The following is a 25,986-nucleotide window of genomic DNA, read 5'->3' as shown; positions in this document are numbered from 1 at the left end:
AAAACAGCTTCAAGCGAAATGTATGGGAAAGACGTTCGTAAAAGGGATCTTGATCCAAGATGTTCGTATTGCGCACAAATAAATAAAACAAAACAAAAAAATCAAATTCACCGAACGCCAACAATCGTATATTCTTTAATTCTCTTGGGCACTGAGATCAAATAATTTAGAGTTGGAGCGCTAACCCTCATAAATTTGCATAACTTTCCAACCTGCATCACGAATCCGTAAATTTTTGCAGAACAGCAAGAGCGCTGTTGCCTTCTTCCTAATGCGGTTAGAATTCATGGAATCAATCTGAAAAAAATACTATCAATCGTGGACAGTACAGTTCAAGTACTGATGGCCAAAAAGCTACTTATTTTAAATTCAGACAGGGGTCATTGTTATTATTTTACAAAATCCATGAACATCTCTGAACAGTTAATGATATTATATAAAAATTGTAGGAATCAGGGTTAAAGCATCAGTAATCAGAAATTTATGGAGAGTATCTCAAATAACTTAATGATTTCAAAATAGTTAAGTAGTAGATACATTTTGTTATTCAGTGTGTCTGTAAGTTCTACCAGCTACGATAATTCATTTGATTTGATTGCTCGCTTCCATATAAAGCAACAAACTTTTAAGACTGTTTCTGTAAAATAAGGTTATTCACGACTTTTGTATATGATGCAATAATTTAGCGAACAATGTTTAAATCCGTTTGAGAACTTATTCCTCATAAAACACTAGGAATCATTTCACCCATTAACTGTAGAAATATTTATCTAGTTTCTAAGCTTTCACTGAAACATGTTTGCATATATGTTCGCAGGCGAAGCGCTTCCTCGACCCGTCGTCCATCTTCCACACCGACATCGACGAGGCAATGCAGCGCATCTCGCTGTCGATTCAAATTCTCAAGTACTTCCGTACGGTGTACGATGAATACAAAGATAACATCGCCCCGTTCTTTAAAGAACGCCCTGTGGTCAACTGGACTTTCCACCCGAACGCGGTCTTTGAACGATTCAATGCGTTCCTCGAACGACTGTTTACCATACAGTGGTTCTTTAATACGGTCATAGAGTTTCTGAAGCTTGAGAAGGTTGAAATCGGCGGCCTCAAGGGTCGGGCCCTCAGTGCCCGCATCACCGGCGTATCGGTCGAGTTCAACCAGTGTTTCTCCGTATTCGCGTCCAAGACGTACGATGTCCTGGACCCGGATGATCCAACGTTTAAGGAAGACTTCGTCAAGTTTCAAGATCGCATCCTCGAGCTTGATCTGAAGCTGGCGGCCATCCTCTGTCAGGCGTTCGACGATTGTCACAATCTGGAAAGTGTTTTTAAGGTTGTTTCTATAGACTAAAAATATTGGATTCGAATTCCATAACTTTATTTGCAGTTGATAAGCATCGTAGGAACGGTATTGGATCGGCCTAAGATTCGTGAAGAATTTACAGGTAAATATCGGCAAATACTGTTCATGATTGATGATGAACTGAGCACTTGTGAGGATATCTTCGATATGCAAATGGAGCATTATCGCAAGGATGGGCACATTTTCGTTGACAGAAGTGCACCACCGGTTACGGCCAGCCTACGTTGGGTGCTGCAGCTTACTAACCGTATTACCACACCGATCAAGCAGTTTCAAACTTTACAGCATCCGTATGTACCTTTATGAACAGCTTTTCTAAGTGATTAAAATTTGATCTGAACATTGCAGGGTGGTTCAATCTGACGAAGGTCTGGAGTTGATTGTACGCTTCGACGAGTTGATCAGGAAATTGAAGGAGTTCGAGCGTTCGATTTTCGATGCCTGGGCAGCAACCGTGGATGGAACGATCGAGGAAAACTTGGACAAACCGCTAATCGTACGAAAGCGGAACAGCCCAGAGTTGTCGCTGAATTTTAGTTCACATTTGTTTGCCATCTTGCGTGAGGTTCACTATCTTCGCTTGATGGAAAAAGAGGACATCCCGGAGCGGGGTCTGGAGTTTTCCAACAAGAGTGACATCTTTCGCTCGTACACGTTGAATCTGGAGAAAACTGTTGAGTGGTACAATAAAATACGACGCACCTGTACGGAGGTGGAACTTGAACTGATCAAGGATGAATTGAAGGTGATCGATGAATTGCTGGAGCGGGCGATTGATGAGCTTACTTGGAACTCGGAAGGTAGGTACTTTAATGATTCATTTACAACTGATTTTGATAATTTTTTTTTTTGACCGCAAACTACACAGACGTCACTGAGTACATGAACAGGATTCGCACTCCAGTAGAGCAGTTGCAAGGTCGCATGCACAGCATTCAAACGAATCTTAAGGAAATCCGTTCGCTGATGTCATCCTGGATTAAAAACCCTCTATTCGAGCGTAAGGACTCCAAAAAAGACACCGTACTTTGCTTGGAGGAAAGAAACGATCGGAAGACTAAACGGTACACCGAGCTGGAGGCTGCCGCCAGCAAAGTACATCAGCTGCTGGAGGCCAATATGCACCTGTTTGGCATGGGAGACAAACAGGACGATGAGAATTGGATAAAATATGTACACTTTGTTGATAATATAGTTTACGAGAATTTGCTGTTTATGATTGGAATTAGGTTTGATTTTTTCAAGAATATTTGCTGGATTTAATCAAAAAATGTTTCATTTTTAGTATGGGATATCTTGTAGAGAATATGGATCAGGGGAACAATTTAGCACCGTTATTTGAATCTAGACTGGAACTGTTGGAACCAGATCTAGTGTTTGTACCGTCACTTAATCCTACCGATCCAAATGGTTTTAACTTTTTGCTAGCGAGTTTAGTAACTGATATTACTTATATGTCGTCGTTAATTCCGAGACTGCTGCAAACAGCAGGCAAATCTTATGAGGAAATTATACTAGACAACACTGATATTCAAGACATGAAGGTGGAGATTTTACAAGGGGTGGACAAAGTGATACAGGAAGCTGCTCAGTTCTGTGGAGACTTTGAACGATACAGCTACCTCTGGCTGGAGGATCGAGAGTACAGTATGGAAATTTTCCTCGAGTATGGGCGCCAACTGGAGGCCGATGAACTCGAGTTGATAGCCAACAAGGATCCGGATGCTCCTCAGCCTTGTCCTCCGATTATCGAAGCTTTTCGTGAACAAATCGATCACTATGAGTCACTATATCTAGAGATAGAAAAGATTGAACCGTTTCAGATTTTTAACGCATGGTTTCAAGTAGACGTGAGACCGTTTAGACAGTCACTTTTGAATATAGTTAGAAAGTGGGGCAACATGTTTAAAGATCACCTAGTTACTAACGTCACCTACAGTCTTACGGATTTGGGCAACTTCATCAGAAAAGCAGACGAGGGACTTCTGCAAATCGTCAAGGAGGGAGATTATGATGGATTAGTGAATATAATGGCTTATCTGTTGCACGTTAAAGAACGCACCGCCACCACCGACGAAATGTTTGAGCCGATGAAGGAGACCATCGAGCTACTTAAATACTACGACATGGATATCCCCGAGGAGGTCAATGTGTATTTGCAGGAGCTACCTGAACAGTGGGCTAATACGAAAAAGATTGCGCTTACTGTTAAGCAGCAGGTTGCACCTCTGCAAGCGAACGAGGTTGTCGGCATAAGGAATCGTATAGCCGCATTCGATCTGCACATTACCCTGTTTAGGGATATTTTTCGAACATACGAATTCTTCAAATATGACTGCGGATTGCCGTACCAGCTGATGAACCGAATCAACGGCGATATCGAACGTCTGGAAAAGAATATGTCAGATATTCATGAATCTGGAAGCCTCTTCGAGGTTACCGTTCCTGAGTTCAAACTGTTGAAGCAATGCCGAAAAGAGATGAAAATGTTAAAGGTAAGTGAGTTTCAACTTATTTTGAGGAAAAAATGAAGTACAACTCACTGAATGTTCTAGCAATTGTGGGACTACGTCTTTATTGTTCGTACCAGTATTGAAGACTGGAAAACGACGCCATGGCGAAAAGTCGACGTTGAAAACATGGACATTGAGTGCAAAAAGTTCGCCAAAGATATTCGCTTGCTGGACAAAGAGATGCGACCATGGGACACTTATATGACACTGGAAGCGACTGTTAAAAACATGCTGACATCGTTACGAGCAGTCGGAGAGCTACAGAATCCGGCCATTCGAGAGCGTCACTGGAATCAACTGATGACGTCAACAAAGGTTAATATAGAGTTGTTTGATATTATTTTTTTCCTCTTTTGAATTTGAAAAATTCATTTCTTGTTATTGTTGAAAAAAAAATCCATCCATTCTACATCTAAAAATCGAAAAGTTAAAACTTAAATTGCTTTGAATCTTTTGCCTAAATTTCCGTCGCAAAGGCTTTGAAAGTGTTCCGCACATTACTCGAGTAAATTTGGATTATTCACACGAAGCACCGGTTCCCCCACACAACGGAGCAGAATCAACACTAATTCAGTCCAATTTCCATTCTATTAATACTTGCTAACAAGCCACCCTCGAATAATACAGCCAAACGGCGGCAGAACACGCGATAGCAAGAAGTACACTCAAATTAATTCAACAGTAGTTAATTCGATTACCACGTGTCGTGCCTATATGTGTCGTTTAAAAGCACCTTGTCATGCCTACCCATTTGCTCGAAACGAGGCTGGAGAAAAACTATTAGGCTTCGCTTTGTCACGCTGAATGTGTGGAATGTCTTCATTTCCTTGAGCGCCTTTCCTAAGCTAGACTGTACCGTTTCGCTTTGTAAATAACAATTTAACGTTTTTCTTTCTTTCCTTTCAATAATTAAACCGCTGTAAATACACATTTCTAATGATAACTGTAAATACCGTTTCGTGCAATCCAGAGTTTAGCCAGTCTGCCGCCCGAAATTACAGTAAGTTGTTATGCTATGTACATATGCAAATGTGCCATTACGAACTGAAGCATTAATGTTCTGCCATTTTCATTATAAGTTTTCTCGATTCACCTAATCAACGCTAACAAATATCAACCTCTCGTAGGTTCAATTTATAATGGACAAAAACACTACCTTATCGGACCTGTTAGCTTTGAATCTGCACGAGTGTGAGGAAGAAGTGAAAAACATAGTCGACAAAGCCGTCAAAGAAATGTCGATGGAAAAAATCCTGCGCGATTACAACTCCACCTGGTCGACCATGGAATTCGAGCATGAGATTCATCCACGAACCGGATGCTCCCTGCTGAAAGCGTCGGAGGAACTAATCGAAACTCTGGAGGAGAACCAGGTCGTCTTGCAGAATCTGATGACCTCAAAATTCGTTGCCCACTTCCTCGAGGAAGTTTCCGCCTGGCAGAAAAAGCTCACCACCGCCGATCAAGTTATCACCGTTTGGTTTGAGGTGCAGCGTACCTGGACTCATCTGGAGTCAATTTTCATGAGCTCGGAAGACATCCGAAAGCAGCTTCCGGTTGATTCGGCTCGATTCGACCAAATTGACGCTGATTTTAGGGTTATGATGGAAGAAATGTCCAAGACTTCCAACGTGATCCACGCCACCAATCGTGACGGACTTTGCGAAAAGTTAGACGGCCTCCAGGGTCAACTAACTCTGTGCGAGAAAGCACTTGCAGAGTACCTGGAAACAAAGCGTCTGTATTTTCCACGTTTCTATTTTGTCTCCTCTGCCGATCTGCTGGACATTCTCAGCAACGGAAACAGACCGGAAGTTGTGTGTAAACATCTAACCAAGCTGTTCGACTCCATAGCGAATCTTAAATTTCAAGCTAGCAATGATCACACTAAACGTGCGCTTGGAATGATCGCGAAGGACACTGAGTTCGTGAAGTTCTTCGAACTGTGCCACTGCACCGGAGCGGTAATCTTATTACTTTACAATTATCACATGTTATTAAACGAAGATTTTTTTCTATTACAGGTTGAAGTCTGGCTTAACCAAGTGCAAGCCTCCATGCGGTCTTCTCTGCGGGGCTACATAGCCGATGCAGTCGTAGCCTACGAGGAAAAACAACGCGAACACTGGTTGTTCGATTATCCCGCCCAGGTATCGCTATGCGGAACTCAGATCTGGTGGACTACCGAAGTAGATATCGCTTTCAACCGCCTGGAAGAAGGTTACGATAACGCCATCAAAGATTATTACAAAAAGCAAATTTCTCAACTAAGCACCCTAATTACTTTACTACTCGGTGAGCTGACCAAGGGCGATCGCCAAAAGATCATGACCATCTGCACTATCGATGTGCACTCGCGAGACGTCGTCAGTAAGCTTATCCAATCGAAAGTCGAGAGCGCATCGGCATTCCAGTGGCAATCACAGCTGCGTCACCGCTGGGATGATGGCGAAAAGGATTGTTTTGCCAATATTTGCGATGCCCAATTTCGCTACAGCCATGAATATTTGGGTAACACGCCACGTCTTGTGATAACCCCGCTAACGGATCGCTGCTACATCACATTGACCCAATCGTTGCATCTCGTAATGGGTGGAGGACCTGCTGGCCCTGCCGGAACCGGAAAAATAGAAACAACTAAAGATCTTGGCAGAGCGCTAGGAATCATGGTATACGTATTCAACTGCTCCGAACAGATGGACTACAAATCGTGCGGCAATATCTACAAAGGTCTCGCACAAACCGGAGCTTGGGGATGCTTCGACGAGTTCAATCGAATCTCGGTAGAGGTTCTGTCTGTCGTTGCGGTGCAGGTCAAATCAGTGCAAGACGCTATTCGCGACAAAAAGGACAAGTTTAACTTCATGGGAGAGATCATCGCTTGCGTACCAACAGTGGGTATTTTCATTACCATGAATCCCGGCTACGCTGGTCGTACCGAGTTGCCGGAAAACCTCAAAGCTTTGTTTAGGTGACGCTTAGTTAGATAAATTTGATAAAACAATTCATTTAATTAATATTTTTGCAGACCATGCGCAATGGTTGTACCTGATTTCGAATTGATTTGTGAAATCATGTTGGTAGCAGAGGGCTTCCAAGACGCGCGAGTACTGGCCCGGAAGTTTATCACTCTATACACTTTATGTAAAGAATTACTATCAAAGCAAGATCATTACGATTGGGGTTTACGGGCTATCAAATCCGTACTGGTCGTGGCTGGTTCGCTGAAGGTAATCCTAAATTAAATTTGAGTTACAGTTTGCTAAACATGTTCGTTTCAAGCGCGGTGATCCTGGTCGTCCTGAGGAGGAAGTCTTGATGAGAGCTCTCCGTGATTTCAACATCCCCAAAATCGTTACGGACGATATGCCTGTGTTCATGGGCTTGATTGGTGACTTGTTCCCGGCTTTAGATGTGCCACGAAAGCGTGACATGGAGTTTGAAAAAACGGTGAAACAAGCTACACTGGATCTTGCACTGCAACCAGAGGACAATTTCATCCTCAAGGTTGTCCAGCTGGAAGAGCTACTGGAGGTGCGACACTCGGTCTTTATCGTCGGTAGTGCCGGCACAGGAAAAACTCAAGTTTGGAAAACTTTATACAAAACCTATCAGAACAACAAGAAGAAACCAACCTTCAATGACCTGAACCCAAAAGCTGTGACTAACGATGAGCTATTCGGAATCATCAATCCAGCCACGAGAGAATGGAAAGACGGCCTGTTCTCAGTCATAATGCGTGAACAGGCTAGTTTGTCTGGCGATAATCCCAAATGGATTATTCTGGACGGTGACATTGATCCCATGTGGATCGAAAGTTTGAATACTGTTATGGATGACAACAAGGTGTTGACACTGGCTTCCAACGAGCGTATCGCTTTGACGCCTTATATGAGACTCATATTCGAGATATCCAACCTGCGAACTGCAACTCCAGCTACTGTCTCACGTGCTGGAATTCTATACATAAATCCACAAGATTTGGGCTGGAATCCGTGAGTACTGTTTCTTGTTTGACATACACTTTAACTCGTCATTATCTTTCAGGTATGTAACAAGTTGGATCGAAACCCGTACGATCCCAGCGGAAAAGTCCAACTTGGTGATCTTGTTCGACAAGTACATCCCATCCTGCTTGGACAACATACGAACACGCTTCAAGAAGATCACACCAGTCGCCGAGATGGCCCACATTCAAATGCTTTGTCACTTATTGGAGTGTCTTTTGATCCCAATCAATACTCCCGCTGATTGTCCGAAGGAGTGGCATGACTTATATTTTGTGTTTTCGTGCGTTTGGGCATTCGGTTCAGCTATGTTTCTAGACGCGGCCATCGATTACCGCATCGAGTTTAGCAAGTGGTGGGTTAACGAGTTTAAAACCGTTAAATTTCCACCAACCGGAACGGTGTTTGATTATTTTATCGATACGGAAACTAAACACTGGACTCCGTGGACAGAAATACTGCCCAAGTTTGAAATGGACTGTGACCAACCGCTGCAGGCTGTGTTGGTGCACACATCGGAGTCCATCCGGCTGAGATTCTTCCTCGATCTGCTGATGGACCGCTCACATCCGGTGATGCTTGTTGGCATCGCAGGTTGTGGCAAAACCGTTATTGTCAATGAGAAATTATCCAATCTATCGGAGAACTTTGCCATCGCGAACATCCCTTTCAATTTCTATACCAGTTCTGAAATGCTTCAAAAAGTTATGGAGAAACCATTAGAAAAGAAAGCGGGTCGTAACTATGGGCCTCCCGGGAGTAAAACTTTAATCTACTTTATCGACGATATGAACATGCCTGAGGTGGATGCCTACGGAACGGTGCAACCACATACACTGATCCGACAACATTTGGACTACAGTCACTGGTACGATCGGAATAAGCTTACCCTGAAAGACATCCACAATTGCCAGTACGTGTCGTGTATGAACCCCACCTCGGGTAGTTTCACTATCAACCCTAGACTGCAGCGGCACTTTTGCGTGTTCGCAGTAAGCTTTCCGGGATCCGAGGCCGTTACCACCATCTATCATTCGATCCTTCTTCAGCACTTTGCGAACGCTGAACAGAAGTTCAACATAGCTGTAACGAAAATATCGCAAAATATTGTCGCAGCAAGTTTGGCTCTGCACTCTAAAGTGGCACAAGTGTTTCTTCCGACCGCCATCAAGTTCCACTACGTTTTTAATCTACGCGATCTAACTAATGTTTTTCAGGTACTACGTTTCTTATTAGCATCAAACGCTTCATTCTCCATCACTGTATTCTTCTAGGGTTTGTTATTCAGTACGAATGATTGCTTGATGACCTCCAGTGATTTTATTCGACTGTGGTTGCATGAAACTCAGCGTGTGTACGGTGATAAGCTGCTGGACGACAAAGATATCGATAGTTTTACCAAAATGCAAAACGATTTGGTGAAGAAGTCTTTCGAGGAAATTGACGAATCCATAGTATTCGACAAGCCCAACATCTACTGCCACTTTGCTGGTGGTATTGGCGAGCCAAAGTACATGCCGATCACCGATTGGGGAATATTGACGAAACTGCTGCAAGAAGCTATGATGTCCTACAATGACTTGATCGCTGCTATGAATCTGGTGCTCTTTGAAGATGCGATGATGCACGTGTGCAGGTAAGTTACATCGCTCCATTGGTCAAAAATTGGTCAACTTGCCGTATTATTTTATTATACAAAACAAATTTGCCGTATTATTTTATTTGTGTATCAAGAAAAAAAACCCGAACACCCTTCATTTAAAAAATGTGTGTGTGTATTGTATAGTATCATGCCTTAAGTTTGATTTTAGCATTTGCTCTTCAGTTGTGAAAATGGCGTCTAAGCAAGAGAAGCACCGCATCGAAATTTTTTTCGCGTATCGCGAAAATCCGAACTGCTCGCACGCCAAGTTGGCAAAATTGTTAAATGTCAAATCAACTGTCACCAACGTAACAAACGTAACGTGTTTTGAGTAGGTACGTTAGTTGACTGCAAGGAAGACAGTAACGGGGGGAAATCGAAATCCGAAGGCCGCAAAAACGGCGATAAGAGTGGCCAGCAGTTTCATGTGAAATCCCAACCTTTTCGTCCGAAATGTCGCAAGCAAGCTGAGAGTGTCGTCTACAACTATGATACGAGCCAAAAAACGAGCCGGACTGTCGACATACAAAAAGGTGATGACTCCAAATCGTGAAGCAAAACAAGTCGGCAAGATAACGGCTCCGAAAGCTGTACGTGAAGATGCTAAAGAAGTTTGATTGCGTGCTACAGGTTGATGAAAATTACGATAAGGCAGACTTGTACAGGAATATTATACAGCAACTGGACGAAAACGAACGACCAATGAGTATCTTTCTAGTCTTGACGCTCGCCACCATCAATCGCTCATATCTTCAAGTAAGCAAACGCACTTCGCACACATTTATCGCAAACAATTTGGAAACCCCTTATTTACCCATCACGGTCGAAACATTCCGGCCAGCTATCAGCAGTCGTCTAGGTCATGTGTTTAGAGTGGGAGTGGAGGTTTGCCGAAATGTAAACCCAGACAAGTATGCAGATTTTCTGAGCGCTTCGTATCCTAAATCGTTCACCGTTTCTAGACCTTCTCGCTCACAACAACCGAGCTTCTCTTTCTCCTGACTGACACCCGGACATAATTTTGCTGCCAGCACTGTCGCAGCCTTTGTTGTCCCCAACGCAGCCGGACCACTCCAGCCAGTGACCCACAGTCGCTCCTGTCCTGCCGTAGCGCTCGCCGCCGATCCTTCATCCGATCTACATCTACACTACCAGCATATCAACGGCCTCAGGTCTAAAAATGATCAACTGTTCCTATCTTCCACTGGGTTGGAATACGGCGTGAACGCGTTCGCGGAGACAAATTTGGACGATCGCATTCAATTTTGCCAGCTTTTCAACAACGATTTTTGCGTCTGACGTGTTGATCGTTGTGCCTCAATCGAGCGGAGGCGTGCTCACAGCCGTAAAGCTGTTGTCCAGCTCACAACTGTTGACAACATCGAACATCTATGGCTAAAAATCGCCATAGAGCCACTGCTTCTTTTCATTGGTATACTGTACTTACCACCAGATAAAAGCCGAGACGTTAACTTTGTGAAGCTCCATATTGTTGCTGTACCTGAAATCAGCAAAAAGTTCAGCAAAATAGGAAAACTCGTCTTGTTGGGTGACTTTAATCAACCGCGCCTAATTTGAAAGAGCTCTGGTAGCGGGTATATCTTTGCTGATCCTGTATAGTCACAGTTTTCCTTCGCCAGTCAGTCCCTACTCGATAACATGGCGTTTTAAAGATTACGACAGCATAATTTAGTAGGAAACAACTTAGATCGTGTATTGGTGTGTATGTCCTCTCCAGCGACTCCATTACAAAGGATGGTGCCGTCTCTTTAGCTGTAGAGAAAGTCGTACCAATTGATGCTTATCACCCACCTTTTTGCTTCACTGTGCTTTGTGAACCTTCTGTTTCTTGCTACCAAGATAACGAACTGACTGAACGTGACTGTCGCCGTGGCGGCGACGACATTCTAAACGAGTTGCTGTCCGAAGTTGATTGGTCTGAGGTTTTTCAAAGTTCTGACGTCGACTGTGGTTATAATCGTTTTCCATACAGAAGGTACGTGAGGGGAAGTTAGGATGATCTCCGGCAAAACTCTAAACGTTTTTGGAGCTTTGTTAACTCGAAGCTTAAATAGGATGTTCTTACTATTTCGATGCACCTAAGGAATATTCATGCCGCTTCTACGGAAACCAAATGTGATTTTTTCTTAAAAATTGGCTAGCTTGTTTGGTAAATGGGTGCCTATTACTGAGGAAACAGACATCGCAGTCATTCTAATACCCAGAAACGTGATAGATTCCGACGTGTTTAATATTAACGCTACGATGGTTGAAGCTGTATTGCAGAAGCTGAAGCAGTCCTTCTATCCCAAACGCTCCGTGAACACTAACCAGTGCAAATTCACATCGTTTGCAACGGATGCTGGAGCTCAGGTTGATGCAGTATATACCGACAATAAGGACGCATTTAACGCCGTCAAGCATAATCAGAGCCTGACAAAATCATTTTCAATTGACAATTATCAGGTAATAGTGGCGCTTTGACCCGTCGCTTCCAATTGCAAAGCATTTGTATCATTTTCGAGCACTTTGTGAGTCATTTGTAAAGTACTCGAAAGTTCTTGCTTTGATTTTGACAGCTGAAGAACTTGGAAAGGAAAGCAATGATTTTTAATCGAGAGCGGAGATTATCAGCATCACTCTCCATTATGGTTCTCAATTGAAAATGACAATGAGCGCTGAGAGAGACAGGGGGTTTGCATTAAGTGCTTCACGCATTTATTGGGAAGAGGGAGAAAAGAAAATCGTGACGATATGAAACAAAGGACGCCATCTATCAACTGAAAATGAAACTGTTCGAGACGAAATGACAACGCGAAACATTTCTGTTTCATTGTTATGTTTCGAAAATGTAGAGCCTTGAACATAATATCCTCCTTGCTAAGCTGCATCATCTTGGAATGTCGGACAGCATTTGCAGCTGGTTTCGTTACTTCTTGAGCAACAGACAGCTCTTCGTATAAATCGGGTCAACAGTATCTGAAAGCTTGACTCCATCCTCTGGCGTGCCTCAAGGAAGCAATCTAGGTCCACTGCTGTTTGTGATATGTTTAATGACGTGACGATACTTCTTGCGAATGGTGGAATACTTATCTACGCTGACGATTTGAAATTTTACCTGATAATACGAAATGGAGCTAATTGCAGCTATCGCAGCAAACCTATTGGATGGATTCGTTCATTGGTACAAGTCGATTTCCTGGTAGTGAGCGTGGAAAAGTGTTACGTGATCTCATATCGACGACTCAAAAGACCTTCATCATCGGTGATCAGATGCTTGAACGGGTTGTCGAAGTCAGGGATCTTGGAGTATTGCTGGACTACCAAATCACATTCAAGCTGCATTATTCCGCTTTTCAACGAAGCCAATCGTCAACTAGGTTTTGTTCTGAGAATGGCGAACGGCTCCATTGATGCTTGCGTGCTTTCTATTATTTCTTTCGATACTCGAATTCGCATCGGTCGTTTGGTCACCATACGAAGCTTTATGGAAATTCAGAATCGAATCTGTTCAACATAAATTTGTCCGTCGTGCGAGAAGAAGACTTCCATGGCGCAATCCTAACAACCTGTCCCCTTTCGAACATCGATGAATTTGGTATAGAGCCGCTGGAACCCCTTCGAGATATCAACCAAGTTCCAAGAAACTTGAGTTAATATTTTTCCTTTATTCTGTAAGAATGAAACTTGACAAAGAAACATGATTTGATGTTTCAATAACAAATGGCCGAATTACACATATTATTGTTGACCAATTTTGACCGTAACACCCTTTACATAACTTGTGAATATCAAACAAATTAATACTTCTTTCCTGCTTTAAAGAATCAACCGCATCCTCGAATCACCCCGAGGTAGCGCTTTACTGGTAGGTGTTGGCGGTAGTGGGAAACAATCGCTCAGCCGATTAGCAGCCTTTATCTCCAGTTTAGAAGTCGCTCAAGTTCAGCTGAAGAAAGGTTACAGCGTTCAAGATTTAAAGGTAATCGCTTTGAAGAACTTAGAAGTATTTACTCATGATAGCCATTTATGTTTTAGAATGAATTATCCGGTTTATATCTCAAGGCTGGAATGAAAAACGTTGGCATTATGTTCCTGATGACAGATGCTCAAATTTCCAGTGAAAGTTTCCTGGTTATTATCAACGATCTTCTCTCGTCGGGTGAAATCGCAGATCTTTTCCCCGACGATGAGGTGGAGAATATCATCTCGGGAGTAAGGAACGAAGTTAAAGGTGCCGGTCTGGTTGACACTCGAGAGAACTGCTGGAAATTTTTCATCGATCGCGTTCGTCGTCAGCTCAAGGTTGTGCTGTGCTTTTCGCCAGTGGGAACCACACTGCGTGTGCGATCACGCAAATTCCCTGCGATCATTACCTGCACTCAGATCAATTGGTTCCATGAGTGGCCGCAGGAAGCTTTGATGTCCGTGTCGTTGCGTTTCCTACAAGAGTTGACGATTCTACCGGGCGATTGCAAGGACTCAATTGCACGGTTCATGGCTTACGTACACACCTCGGTCAACTCGATGTCCAAGGTTTACCTGCAGAACGAGCGACGCTACAACTATACAACTCCGAAATCCTATCTAGAGCAAATCAGTTTGTACGATAAGTTACTAAAGGAAAAACACGGCGAGCTGCGCAAAAAGGTCGAACGTCTCGAGAATGGTTTGGAAAAACTTCGAACCACCGCAGATCAAGTTGCAACTCTAAAGCAAAAGCTCGCGGTACAGGAAGTTGAACTGAAAGAAAAAAATGAAGCAGCCGATGCTTTGATCGAAATGGTTGGAGTTGAAACGGAAAAAGTACAAACTGAAAAGGCCATCGCCGACGAAGAGGAGCAAAAAGTGGCCGTAATTGCGCAAGAAGTAGCCAAGAAGCAACGCGACTGCGAAGAAGATCTAGTTAAAGCGGAACCGGCACTGATTGCCGCTCAGGAAGCTTTGAACACCCTCAACAAGGCTAATCTAACTGAGTTGAAGTCGTTCGGTTCGCCTCCTGGTGCAGTGACCAATGTAACCGCTGCTGTTATGGTTCTACTTGCTCCAAATGGAAAGATCCCCAAAGATCGCAGCTGGAAGGCAGCGAAAATCGTTATGGCTAAAGTGGACTCTTTCTTAGATATGTTGATCAATTATGACAAAGAACACATCCATCCAGAAATTATAAAAGCCATACAACCGTACTTGAAAGATAACGAATTTGATCCCGATTTCGTTCGTTCTAAATCGGCTGCGGCTGCCGGCCTGTGCGCCTGGGTCATCAACATTATCAAGTTCTATGATGTATATTGTGATGTAGAACCAAAACGACGCGCACTTGCCGCAGCCAACGCAGAATTGTGCGCCTCGCAGGAAAAATTAGCATGCATCAAACGGAAAGTTACTGTAGGTCATTTTACACTATTCCAAAGTATATTTTTGTGATCAATTTTATCCTTCGTAGTCCCTTGAAGAGCAACTGGCCAAACTAACGGCCGATTTTGAAAAGGCTACAGCCGACAAGATTCGTTGTCAACAGGAAGCCGATGCAACGCAGGCCACAATCCAGCTCGCCAATCGACTGGTTGGTGGTCTTGCCAGTGAAAATGTACGCTGGGCCGAGGCTGTGGCTGAGTAAGCAATTGATTCGCCTTCAAAACATATGTCTTCACATCGCAATGTTTTTGAACCGTTCTAGGTTTATGCAGCAGGCAACCACGTTACCCGGTGACATATTACTGATCACTGCATTCATATCGTATGTCGGTTGTTTCACCAAACAATTCCGGCTTGATCTGCTCAACAAAATGTGGCTTCCGTTCCTGCGGGCCCTCGAGCCGGGTATACCAATTACAGACAGTCTTGATCCATTAAGATTACTGACCGATGACACTCAGATTGCGACTTGGCAGAACGAAGGTTTGCCCAGCGATCGAATGTCTATCGAAAACGCTACGATTCTTTCCAACTCCGATCGGTGGCCGTTGATGATTGACCCGCAGCTACAGGGTATCAAATGGATCAAGCAAAAATACGGCGACATACTGAAGGTCATCCGACTAGGATCCAAGGGATACTTGGAGATTCTTGAAACAGCACTCGCGAAAGGCAGCACAGTGCTGATTGAAAATATCGGCGAAAACGTGGATCCCGTCCTAGACCCACTGCTTGGGAGAAACCTTATCAAAAAAGGAAGGTACGTTATAGATATATGAATTATAGGTTATCAGCCATATCACCCATAATCCGTTGACATAAAACACTTTTCAATTCACATATAATATCCAATAGAGCAATCAAGATCGGAGACAAAGAAGTGGAATACAACCAAAGTTTCCGCTTGATTCTTCACACAAAATTAGCAAATCCGGTAAGCAAGTATGTCGAACTATTAAGCACGCACTTATGTTTATTGACGTTTTTTAGCATTACAAACCGGAAATGCAAGCCCAAACAACGCTTATCAATTTCACCGTCACCCGGGATGGACTTGAAGACCAGCTACTGGCTGAAGTCGTCAAAGCCGAGCGCCCAGATCTGGAGGAGCTGAAGGCGGACCTCACGAAGCAGCAGAATGATTTCAAGATTATGCTAAAAAGGCTGGAAGATGACCTCCTTTCGCGTCTCTCCTCAGCCGGTGGCAACATCCTAGGAGACACAGCCCTGGTTGAGAATCTCGAAACGACCAAAAAGACGGCTGCTGAAATCGAGGAGAAGGTCACCGAGGCTAAGGTTACATCAAAGGAGATTGACGAAGCTCGCGAGCACTATCGACCGGCAGCGGCACGGGCAAGCCTGCTGTACTTCATTTTAAACGACTTGAATACGATCAACCCAATTTATCAGTTTTCGTTAAAAGCATTCAGTGTAGTTTTTCAGAAGGCAATTTCCAGAGCAGAGCCAGCTGATACAGTTCCGTTGAGAGTTCACAATCTTATCGACTGCATATCGTTCTCAGTGTTTCAGTACACTACGCGAGGGCTTTTCGAGTGTGATAAACTTATTTTTATGTCCCAAATGACTTTTCAGGTAATCATGGTTGATGTAGACGCTTCTACACTCCATTAAACGTTACAATACTCGTATCGTAGATACTTTTGATGAGCGAAGAGATCACCCCCGCCGAACTGGACTTTCTGCTACGTTTTCCAATCAAACCTCATGTAACTTCACCAGTAGATTTTCTGACCAACTTGGCCTGGGGTGGCATCTGCAGCTTGGCGTCAAAAGATGAGTTCCGCAATCTGGATCGAGATATTGAAACATCCTCTAAACGTTGGAAGAAATTGATTGAGTCCGAATGCCCGGAGAAGGAGAAGTTCCCACAAGAATGGAAGAATAAAACTGCTTTGCAGAGACTGTGCATGATGCGTGCGCTGAGGCCAGATAGAATGACATATGCAATGACGTATGTTATTCATACTTTATATTCTAGTTAAATATAATCCTTCCTTCCTTACAGAGATTTCATAGAGGAAAAACTTGGTGCTAAGTATGTGGAAAACCGCACTATGGAATTCGCAAAATCGTTCGAAGAAACAAGCCCATCAACACCGATTTTCTTCATTCTATCGCCGGGAGTAAACCCGTTGAAAGATGTTGAAGCACTAGGCAAGCAGCTTGGCTACTCCGCAGATAACGGAAACTTTTATAACGTTTCACTCGGTCAAGGCCAGGAAGTGGTGGCTGAAGCAGCTATGGATAAAGCCGCCACGGCTGGACACTGGGTTGTTCTTCAGAACATTCATCTGGTGAAAAAATGGTTACCTTCACTGGAGAAGAAGTTGGAATATTATTCGGAAGGATCTCATGAAAATTATCGCGTATTTATGAGTGCTGAGCCCGCCGCAACACCATCAGCTCATATCATCCCTCAAGGTATATTGGAATCGTCAATCAAAATCACCAACGAACCACCAACCGGAATGCAAGCCAACCTGCATAAGGCGTTGGATAACTTTACCCAAGAAACCCTCGAAATGAGCGGTAAAGAAGCTGAATTCAAAGTGATATTATTTTCACTTTGCTACTTCCACGCGGTGGTTGCCGAACGTCGAAAGTTCGGCCCGCAAGGATGGAACAAAATTTATCCCTTCAACGTCGGTGATTTGAACATCTCTGTATCCGTATTGTACAACTACCTGGAAGCGAATACCAAAGTCCCATGGGAGGATCTTCGCTATCTGTTTGGCGAGATCATGTATGGTGGTCACATCACCGACGATTGGGACCGCAGAACCTGCATCACCTATCTGGAAGAACTAATGCAGCCCGATTTAGTCGACGGTGAGCTGTTCTTAGCGCCAGGATTCGCCGCTCCCCCGAATACTGACTATGCTGGCTATCATGCCTACATAGACGATGCAATGCCTCCAGAATCTCCATACCTGTACGGATTACATCCGAATGCGGAGATCGGCTTCCTGACCACGACTTCAGAGAACCTCTTCCGAACTGTTTTCGAAATGCAACCTCGCGAAGCTGGAGCCGGATCAGGAACTACGGTTACTCGAGAAGATAAAGTCAAACAGGTATTAGATGAAATTTTGGAGAAGCTTCCCGAAGAATTCAATATGGCCGAGATAATGGGCAAAGTTGAGGAACGCACACCGTACGTGGTGGTGGCATTCCAAGAGTGCGAACGCATGAACTACTTGACAGGCGAGATCAAGAGAAGTCTGAAGGAATTGGATCTCGGTATGAAGGGCGAGCTGACGATAACTTCGGACATGGAGGAGCTGGAAAATTCTTTATTCTTGGACCAGGTACCATCGATTTGGTCCGCCCGGGCCTACCCGTCGTTACTAGGCCTTACAGCATGGTTTGTGGATTTACTTCTACGATTACGAGAGCTAGAAACGTGGTCTGCTGATTTCGTGGTGTGTAATTGATACAGTATCTATTAACGTTTTGACCACATCTACGATTTCTATGTTTCCAGCTTCCAGTATCAGTTTGGCTTGCAGGATTTTTCAACCCCCAATCGCTTTTGACTGCTATAATGCAATCAACAGCGAGAAAAAATGAACTTCCTCTGGACAAAATGTGTCTGCACTGTGACGTAACCAAGAAGCAGAAGGATGATTTCACGTATGAATTAATTTAGTTCAAGAATTTTTATCCCCTTTTGTCTAGATAAACTAAAAGCACAGACGAACAGACGTAACACTGGAACCTAGCTCCATCGCCGCAAAAAACGTTCATTTCAAATTTTCAATCGAATAACAGTCATCGCGCGAAAACTTTGTCTGTGGCGCTGTCATGCAATCTTATACATATTTTGTAGTTCCCCATTTGACACATACAGTAACGCTGGCGCTGATGTCGAAATACATGACGCAGCGCGAACACGACAGCAGATGGTGCTAGTGTTACTAACGTAAAGTACTGGAATCATCCAAACGATGATTTTATTGAAAATTTGATCGACATGTTATGTCTGTTAGTCTGTGCTAAAAGCTTATTGAAATAAATTGCTTCCAAATTACAGCACCGGACCAAGAGAAGGAGCTTATGTGCACGGTATTTTCATGGAAGGCGCTCGGTGGGATGTCCAGCAAGGAATTATAATGGAATCGAAGCTAAAGGAGTTGTATCCTCAAATGCCGGTTATAAATATAAGAGTATGAAACAATTTAGTAACGATGGCGAAGTTCACTATGCATCGACATTTTTCTAGGCTCTTACTCAAGACAAACAGGACCTTCGCAACATGTACGAATGCCCGGTGTACAAAACCAGAACTCGTGGCCCTACTTATATATGGACATTTAACCTTAAAACCAAAGATAAACCGGCCAAATGGACATTAGCCGGTGTTGCACTACTGTTACAAGTTTAAATATTTTATTGAATCGTTTCATCTATCACCGATCAACGTTTAACGTGTGTTATGTTTATTGCAGAAATTTTTAATAGTGTGTAAGCACAATATGAAATAATATCTAAAGTACAAACTATTTGCTTGATATATACCATCGTTCCATTGTCATTTAATAAAAAGCACTCGTCTTCATTGCAAACTCAAACGCGGCTGTATTTCTTTTTGTAGAACTATAACACAGAACTACGTAGTGATATTTATAGTGCTGTACATGAAATACGGTGTCAACTTTGCTCAACAAATTCTTAATTTTTATTGGAGACTAGTTGAAAGTTCCCGGCGATGCTCGGGATCAAAGGTTCTAAATTTAAGAATCATTTTTTTTAATTCATTACTGCTTTAGCACAACTTACTTAAAAAATATTTCACATCTTATACGTTCGTCATCACTTTAAATACTTCAATATTTTGAGAACAGAACACACATAAACTGGAAGTCGCCATATCCAAACGACGTATGGAGTTCCACTTTCGGAATTATTGAAATGGTTGGCCAAATACCACTTTAGGTTATTTTTCTGAAGCCAGAAGCCGCCGTTTTGGAAAATGTTGTGTGGAGTCGTCCCAGTTTCGAATATACCTATTATTGGGTGATATTCGGGCTATTTGACAATCGTTTACAGTAAAACCTCTTTTTAGGAAATTCGAGTAAGTAAGAAGAATTGAGCTTGACCATTCATGCATTTTTCTCCTCTATAATGAAATCTAAAGAGATGCTTGTGATTTTTTTCAAAACGAAAATGTTTGTTGGTGTCCAAGGAACACGTCTGAGAAGAAGTGAAGGTTTTCCGATAACTAACAATTGTGCTTCAATCCACAAAACAATGTAGAAAATGAAAAATGACTTTCAATGCTTAAGTCGCCTCTTAATCTATGTACAAGCCAATGAAATGGGACCTTTCCTCCAGCTAAATGTTCGAAGATCTAGTTTGGGTAAAGGTAAAAAAGTAAATCGAATCCCGTAATGTGTTACTATTCACAAATCTACGAATACATCAGAAATGTAAATTTTCTATGCTCGACTCGCACTGTTGTGCTCGACTCGCACTGTTGTCTCGACTCGACTCGCACTGTTGTCTACTTCTGATTGACGAAATGAATAAATAAAATAATGAATATAATATGTTTCAAAACATGGATTTTTCTGCAAAAAAATATTTGGAAATATTAAGGAAACAACGAACATTTTATTGAAAGAACAATCACATGTCATCGTTTCGAATTCTGATTTCGATGCGACTTGACCTTATGCTTAAAAAGTCAAAGTTTTGCATGTATTATATGTTTTTCAAAAAAAAAAATCACAGAGAGTATTTTAAGGTGTTTCTTTGTATGCAGAAAATCATCTTCAAAAATGCTTCGAACATACGTAGTTTTTTGAGTAATATGCCAGCTTTTAGCAATAAGATACGTGTTATTTTTTCTCAAATGTCTTTCCTGAACATTAACTAACATTTTATTGGAAAACAATCACATATCATAGCTTCGAATTTTGATTTTCAGACAAATTGAGCCTGAATATTCATGATTTTGCACGTTTTACTTAGTTTTGTGAATAATATCTACATTTTCAGTAATCAGATACCTAACATTTCTTCTCGAATGTCATTCCTGAACATGAACGCACATTTCATTGAAAAAAATCACATGTCGTCGCTTTGAATTATGATTTAGAGACAAATTAAGCCTATAAATCTTGGTTTGCATTTTTCACGTAGTTTAATTAAAATTATTCAAATTTCAAATGATCAGGTACTTATTATTTTCCCTTAATTTCATCTTAAAAAAATCACAGATCATAGATTCGAATTTTGATTCAGAGGCAAATTCAGTATGAAAAGTCATGATTTCGCATGTTTCACGTAGTTTTGTGATTATTATCTCGAATTGTAGTAATCATATACCTGTTATTTTTACTCGAATGTCTTTCTTGAACGTCAACGAACTTTTTAATGAAAAAAAATCACATGTCATCACTTTGAGTTTTGATTTGGAGACGAATTGCGTATAAAAAGTCATAATTTTGCATGTCTTACGTAGATTTGTGAATAGTATTTCAAGTTTTAGTAATTAGCTATTAATTATTTTTCCTCGAATGTCTTTCCTGAACATTAACAAACATTTTATTGAAAAAAGGATCTCATGTCATCGCTTTGAATTTTGGTTTAGAGGTAAATTTAGCACAAAAAGTCACAATGTTGCATGTTTTACGTAATTTTGTGAATAATATCTCAAGTTTTAGTAATCAGATACTAATTTTTTTTTCTCGAATATCTTTCCTTAACATTACAAACATTTGATTGAAAAAAGAATCACATGTCATCGCTTTGAATTTTGATTTAGAGGCAAATTCAGCTTGAAAAATCATAATTTTGCATGTTTAACGTAGTTTTGTGAGTAATATCTCAAATTGTAATAATCCGATACTAATTGTTTTCTCCAAATGTCTTTTCTGAACATCAGCGAACATTTTCCGGTTGAAAAACCTTTATGTTACCGCTTATTTTTCTGATTTAGAACGATTTCAAATGATTGTGTAGGTATACCTATATCCTGGGTATAACCTACCAGGACTTTCTCCAGAAAACCCTGTACGCGCAGCCGGCGCGGAATTAAAACGCCAGATTAGAGCTGATGATAATTAATTAACTTTTATTCTGTACATCACTGCTTAAATATACCCTGCAGGTAACTCAGAGTGAGAGGCTTTTCTCCACTCTCGGTTTACCATTTACCTTAAGCTCTTATCTTATAATCTAGTACCGCATGTACGATAGAACGCATGCGAGAGCATCAACACCGTTGAACCGGCGACTTCTGTTTTGTTTACAACACAAAACTTGTTTATTTTATTCGAGTTTGTTTGCCTGTAGCACAGCAGAAGGCTGCGCGAAGTTCTTTGCCGCCTATTGCATAATCTGTTGATACCTAGTATGTTGACAGAGCCGTACGCGGTCCTCTGTCAAGGAAACCAAATGTTTCGCCAACGTTTGCTTAGCAGAACCGTTCGCGGTCTTTCTTCAAGATCTTTCCTGCTTTCTTTACAAATGATCTTGTTTTAGGGGACAACGGCAGGCGGCCGTGTCCTGGTTCTACACTCTACCTGTTTTTCATTTCTTTCAACGGAAGGTTTACTGTCTTTCGGACTAAGCTAAAATGTACCGTATCACAAAATTCTGCGTGACGGAACATAAGGTATTTTCTGCGCGGGGTGTGACGTCACATCTGCCACCCCGCCTAGTTGGCCATTATCTAGAAGAGATAATGGTCACATGGTCTGTTCTGATGGCCGATAGGTGTGTTTTTCTCTTTTTTTTATTACAATTATTCTCGCGTTTTTATGCAACTATATACACCGTTGTTTTTTTATAATATGTTTTTTTTTTCTCTGGCAGATGAAATTCTGTTATTCAAAACTGTAGCACCGTTTTGAGTTTACATTATCATACATGACATTTTCCTTATTAAGAATTAACAATTGCTTACTCGCCTGATGCGCTGCGTCGTGAAGATATCTGCTGTTTAGCTGTCGTGTTCAAGCGCCGGGTTGCAGGGGGTTTGAAACGAGAGGGTGCGTCTGGCAGTAGAGGTTCTCATCGGTTGGTTGTGGTGCAAACTCATCTCTAAGGCTTCATCGGGTTACTTACACTAGTTCAACGATTACCATTGCATTTTAATTAAGACTGCAGTTTAGCTGGTTGTTTTACGATTGTTCAGAGTGTGTTGTTGAACTTCAATGTTGGGTGAGCCGTGTCCCTTTGGCATAGATCGGCTGTATTTTTGTTTGGCTTATAGTATTGTTATGCGCCGTGTGGCGAAAAGATTTGCGATTGCCACTGGCTCTGTTGCATAATGCAGTCACTTGGTTTATCATCTTTAACTGTCTGCGCGGGGTGTCCAATTACCCGCTAGCATGTGTGCACATTTTCAAAGCGTAGTGCGTAAAGACCATAGTTGATTAAACACGAGCAAAATTTTATAGCGTCATTTTGCTTGTTTGGCTTTGACCTCGAATCCTCATTTGTGGAAGTCAATAACTCTCAATGAGTAATATATATTTGGAACAAATTATTACGCCCTTCGCTGTGTAGTTTGCTGTATTCGTCTTCGCGCTGAAGTCTCGATTCTGGCTTGAGCCGCATTGATTGAGTTCTGTTGCACATCTGACCTCTTCAGGGATCAAAAACTGGATACTGCTCGTCTCCTCTTGGTAATAACGTTTGGCTTTACCTCCATCTCGACCATAGACACCCGCCGTTCAACTCCCCTCACAACCGTCTGCTTCCCTTTTCGCGTCATACTGGGCATTATGGTATGCCCCCATCTCAGCATCCGTTGTAATCACCTCGGTCGTCTTCGAGGATCGGGAACTCGTCTCGTTGTCAATTCTTAGATGCTAGTTGCCCTACTTAGCAAGTGGTGCATTTATTTTTTTTTGCCATTCTTTCATCAATTTTTTTTTTCGTTAATTTTTTCCACTTGCTGTTTAAAATTAATTTCACACGCGTACGGGCTCTTATGTTCTATTATATCTTCTAATATTCTACTTAAACACTATGCCCGTTTTTCTTTTTCTTCGGTTAACATAATTTTTCTTTTCCTACTAAAGTGTACAATATATTTTTCTCTTGATTATATCGGATGCTATTGGTTAATCAACGTCTACATTATTCATTCTCAACGAATTTTTACTTCACAATTATTTTTTTTCACTAGAACTCAATCCGATTTACAAAAAAAAATCTTTTTCTAATTCTTGTGCGTTTTTTTTTTTCTTTGTCAACGTCTGTTGCCCGTCGTGGCTCTTTTTCTTTTCATTGAAACATTTCTCTTTCTCATAGCAACTTTTTCTTTTCTTTTATCGGATTTACAATTCTTTTATCCGATTTACAAAAACTCTGTAGGCCACTTTAATTATGATACTGCTGTCTCAGTCCGTCATACTTACGTTCTACTTACACTTCGCCTGATATGCAGTAGTCTGCATAATACCTCTCCCCCTACCCTTCGAAGGTGCGTCTACCTGTTGCTAGTGATTCCTGAAAGATAAGAAGGTTAGGAAATAAAAGAAAAAATTTCGCACTTCCATTCATACTGGGTTGACTACTCCCTTGTCCGTTCACCTGATACGCATTCATCTCAATCGTTCCGGGTAGTCACTCCCGTTGTTTCCAGTCGCCCAATCTTAACTTACAATAGATAGGTGGAATCTTTTAACGCCAGTAGTCCCCTCGTCTGGAAGGTTTAGCCTTCTTGTCCAAAGTCTCTCCTAGTTTTATTGTCGTTCGTTATTTAGGTCATCTCCAATACTTCATTAATTGGTTTTCTTCTCTCATTGGGCCATTAGCCATTTTTAATTAATCAAACCCCGTTCTCATATTCACTATATATTTTTCCCATGTTAACATTTGCATTTTTACAAACAAATGCTGTTCTAAATTCTTTTAACTCCTTACAATCGCCCTCATTGTTACTTCCCGTCCGTCTTTTATCGGGGCATTGGCCATTTTTTCCTACGTCTGCCTCGCACTAACGGGGTCATCTGTACTCTGTGAATCTATCCCATGTTAAATTCGCATTTTATGTAAAAACGTTCCCTGTGTATTATTTACTTCTGTTTTCTGTGTTCCCACACGATAGGTTATTTTTTTTGTCTATAAATTCAACCACGTCTTTCCCCAAGTAAACGTCACGCCCTTTTGACACTTGTCCATCAAAGGCTTTCCATAATATCGGCGACTATTCATATTTCTTCACGTCATTTTATTTCAGTATACTTTTTCATACAGCTTTAGGTGCTTGCTACTTTAACCTATTTTATTTCATTTTATTTTATAACAAAGTTTAAGTTCGTATAATCAGTCATAATATCGTTTAAGTCGGTTATTATGAACTTTCTCTAAACGGTTTCCGTTTTTGATTACTGTGGTCATTTCACTTGGGAATTCCACTACTTCATAAGGTCCTCTCCACATATTCTGGAGCTTTTGACCTGATCCTGTCGGGACTGATTTCACTAAAACTAAATCGCCATACATGGACTGCCATTCATTTGCCTTTCTGTCATAAACTTGCTTGCGCTTTTCTTTTGAATCCTTTAAGTTGGCCTTCGCGTTCGCGTGGAGGTCAAAAAATATTTTTTTCATCTCTTGTGTATATGTTTCATATGTCAAATTGTCCACTCCATTCCGCTTGTAAATGGAGGTGGGAATGCGTGCTGTACGTCCATACAACAATTCGAAAGGGGTGTACCCCGTTGATGAGTTTACTGAAGTATTATACTGAAACGTAAAAAATGGGAGTAAGTTATCCCACGTGTGCGGTTTTCCGCCAATAAATTGCCTTAGGTAAGTTTTTAACTCCCGATTAGATCTTTCCACCAAATTTGCTTGTGGGTGGTACGGACTCGTCGTTATTTTCTTAATTTTCAAAATTTTGCACACATCTTTCATGAGTGTGCTTACAAAATTCGCACCGTTATCTGTAACTAACTCCAACGGTACGCCGAATTTGCAAATATAATTCTCTACAAAAGTCCTCGCTACCGTCTGGCTTTCTTGGTTTTCCATAGGTGCGACAGTTAAATGTCTAGTTAG

The 25,986-nt window shown here is 41.7% G+C and overlaps 1 protein-coding gene across 1 annotated transcript in view; it reads left to right on the top strand.

The window, feature by feature from the left end:
• Positions 1 to 19,535, top strand: part of LOC129721788 (dynein beta chain, ciliary) — a 52,595-nt gene extending 33,060 nt beyond the window's left edge. Inside the window, exons 8-31 of the mRNA XM_055674736.1 lie at positions 818 to 1,333; positions 1,388 to 1,653; positions 1,712 to 2,163; positions 2,232 to 2,592; positions 2,649 to 3,858; positions 3,919 to 4,191; positions 4,847 to 4,876; positions 5,004 to 5,840; positions 5,901 to 6,847; positions 6,905 to 7,106; positions 7,159 to 7,871; positions 7,924 to 9,100; positions 9,158 to 9,519; positions 13,351 to 13,507; positions 13,564 to 14,913; positions 14,972 to 15,141; positions 15,206 to 15,703; positions 15,799 to 15,877; positions 15,934 to 16,536; positions 16,599 to 16,915; positions 16,970 to 18,386; positions 18,449 to 18,597; positions 18,998 to 19,130; positions 19,187 to 19,535. Of these exons, the coding sequence (XP_055530711.1) occupies positions 818 to 1,333; positions 1,388 to 1,653; positions 1,712 to 2,163; positions 2,232 to 2,592; positions 2,649 to 3,858; positions 3,919 to 4,191; positions 4,847 to 4,876; positions 5,004 to 5,840; positions 5,901 to 6,847; positions 6,905 to 7,106; positions 7,159 to 7,871; positions 7,924 to 9,100; positions 9,158 to 9,519; positions 13,351 to 13,507; positions 13,564 to 14,913; positions 14,972 to 15,141; positions 15,206 to 15,703; positions 15,799 to 15,877; positions 15,934 to 16,536; positions 16,599 to 16,915; positions 16,970 to 18,386; positions 18,449 to 18,597; positions 18,998 to 19,130; positions 19,187 to 19,348 (12,381 nt within the window). The 3' untranslated portion in view covers positions 19,349 to 19,535. The remainder of the gene's footprint in view (positions 1 to 817; positions 1,334 to 1,387; positions 1,654 to 1,711; positions 2,164 to 2,231; positions 2,593 to 2,648; positions 3,859 to 3,918; positions 4,192 to 4,846; positions 4,877 to 5,003; positions 5,841 to 5,900; positions 6,848 to 6,904; positions 7,107 to 7,158; positions 7,872 to 7,923; positions 9,101 to 9,157; positions 9,520 to 13,350; positions 13,508 to 13,563; positions 14,914 to 14,971; positions 15,142 to 15,205; positions 15,704 to 15,798; positions 15,878 to 15,933; positions 16,537 to 16,598; positions 16,916 to 16,969; positions 18,387 to 18,448; positions 18,598 to 18,997; positions 19,131 to 19,186) is intronic.
• The last annotated feature ends 6,451 nt before the right edge of the window (positions 19,536 to 25,986 follow it).

Source organism: Wyeomyia smithii, chromosome 2 (assembly GCF_029784165.1).
Source record: "Wyeomyia smithii strain HCP4-BCI-WySm-NY-G18 chromosome 2, ASM2978416v1, whole genome shotgun sequence".
NCBI classification, from domain to species: domain Eukaryota; kingdom Metazoa; phylum Arthropoda; class Insecta; order Diptera; family Culicidae; genus Wyeomyia; species Wyeomyia smithii.
The sequence above is the reverse complement of the archived record's forward strand: the minus strand, read 5'-3'. Positions and strand labels throughout refer to the sequence as shown.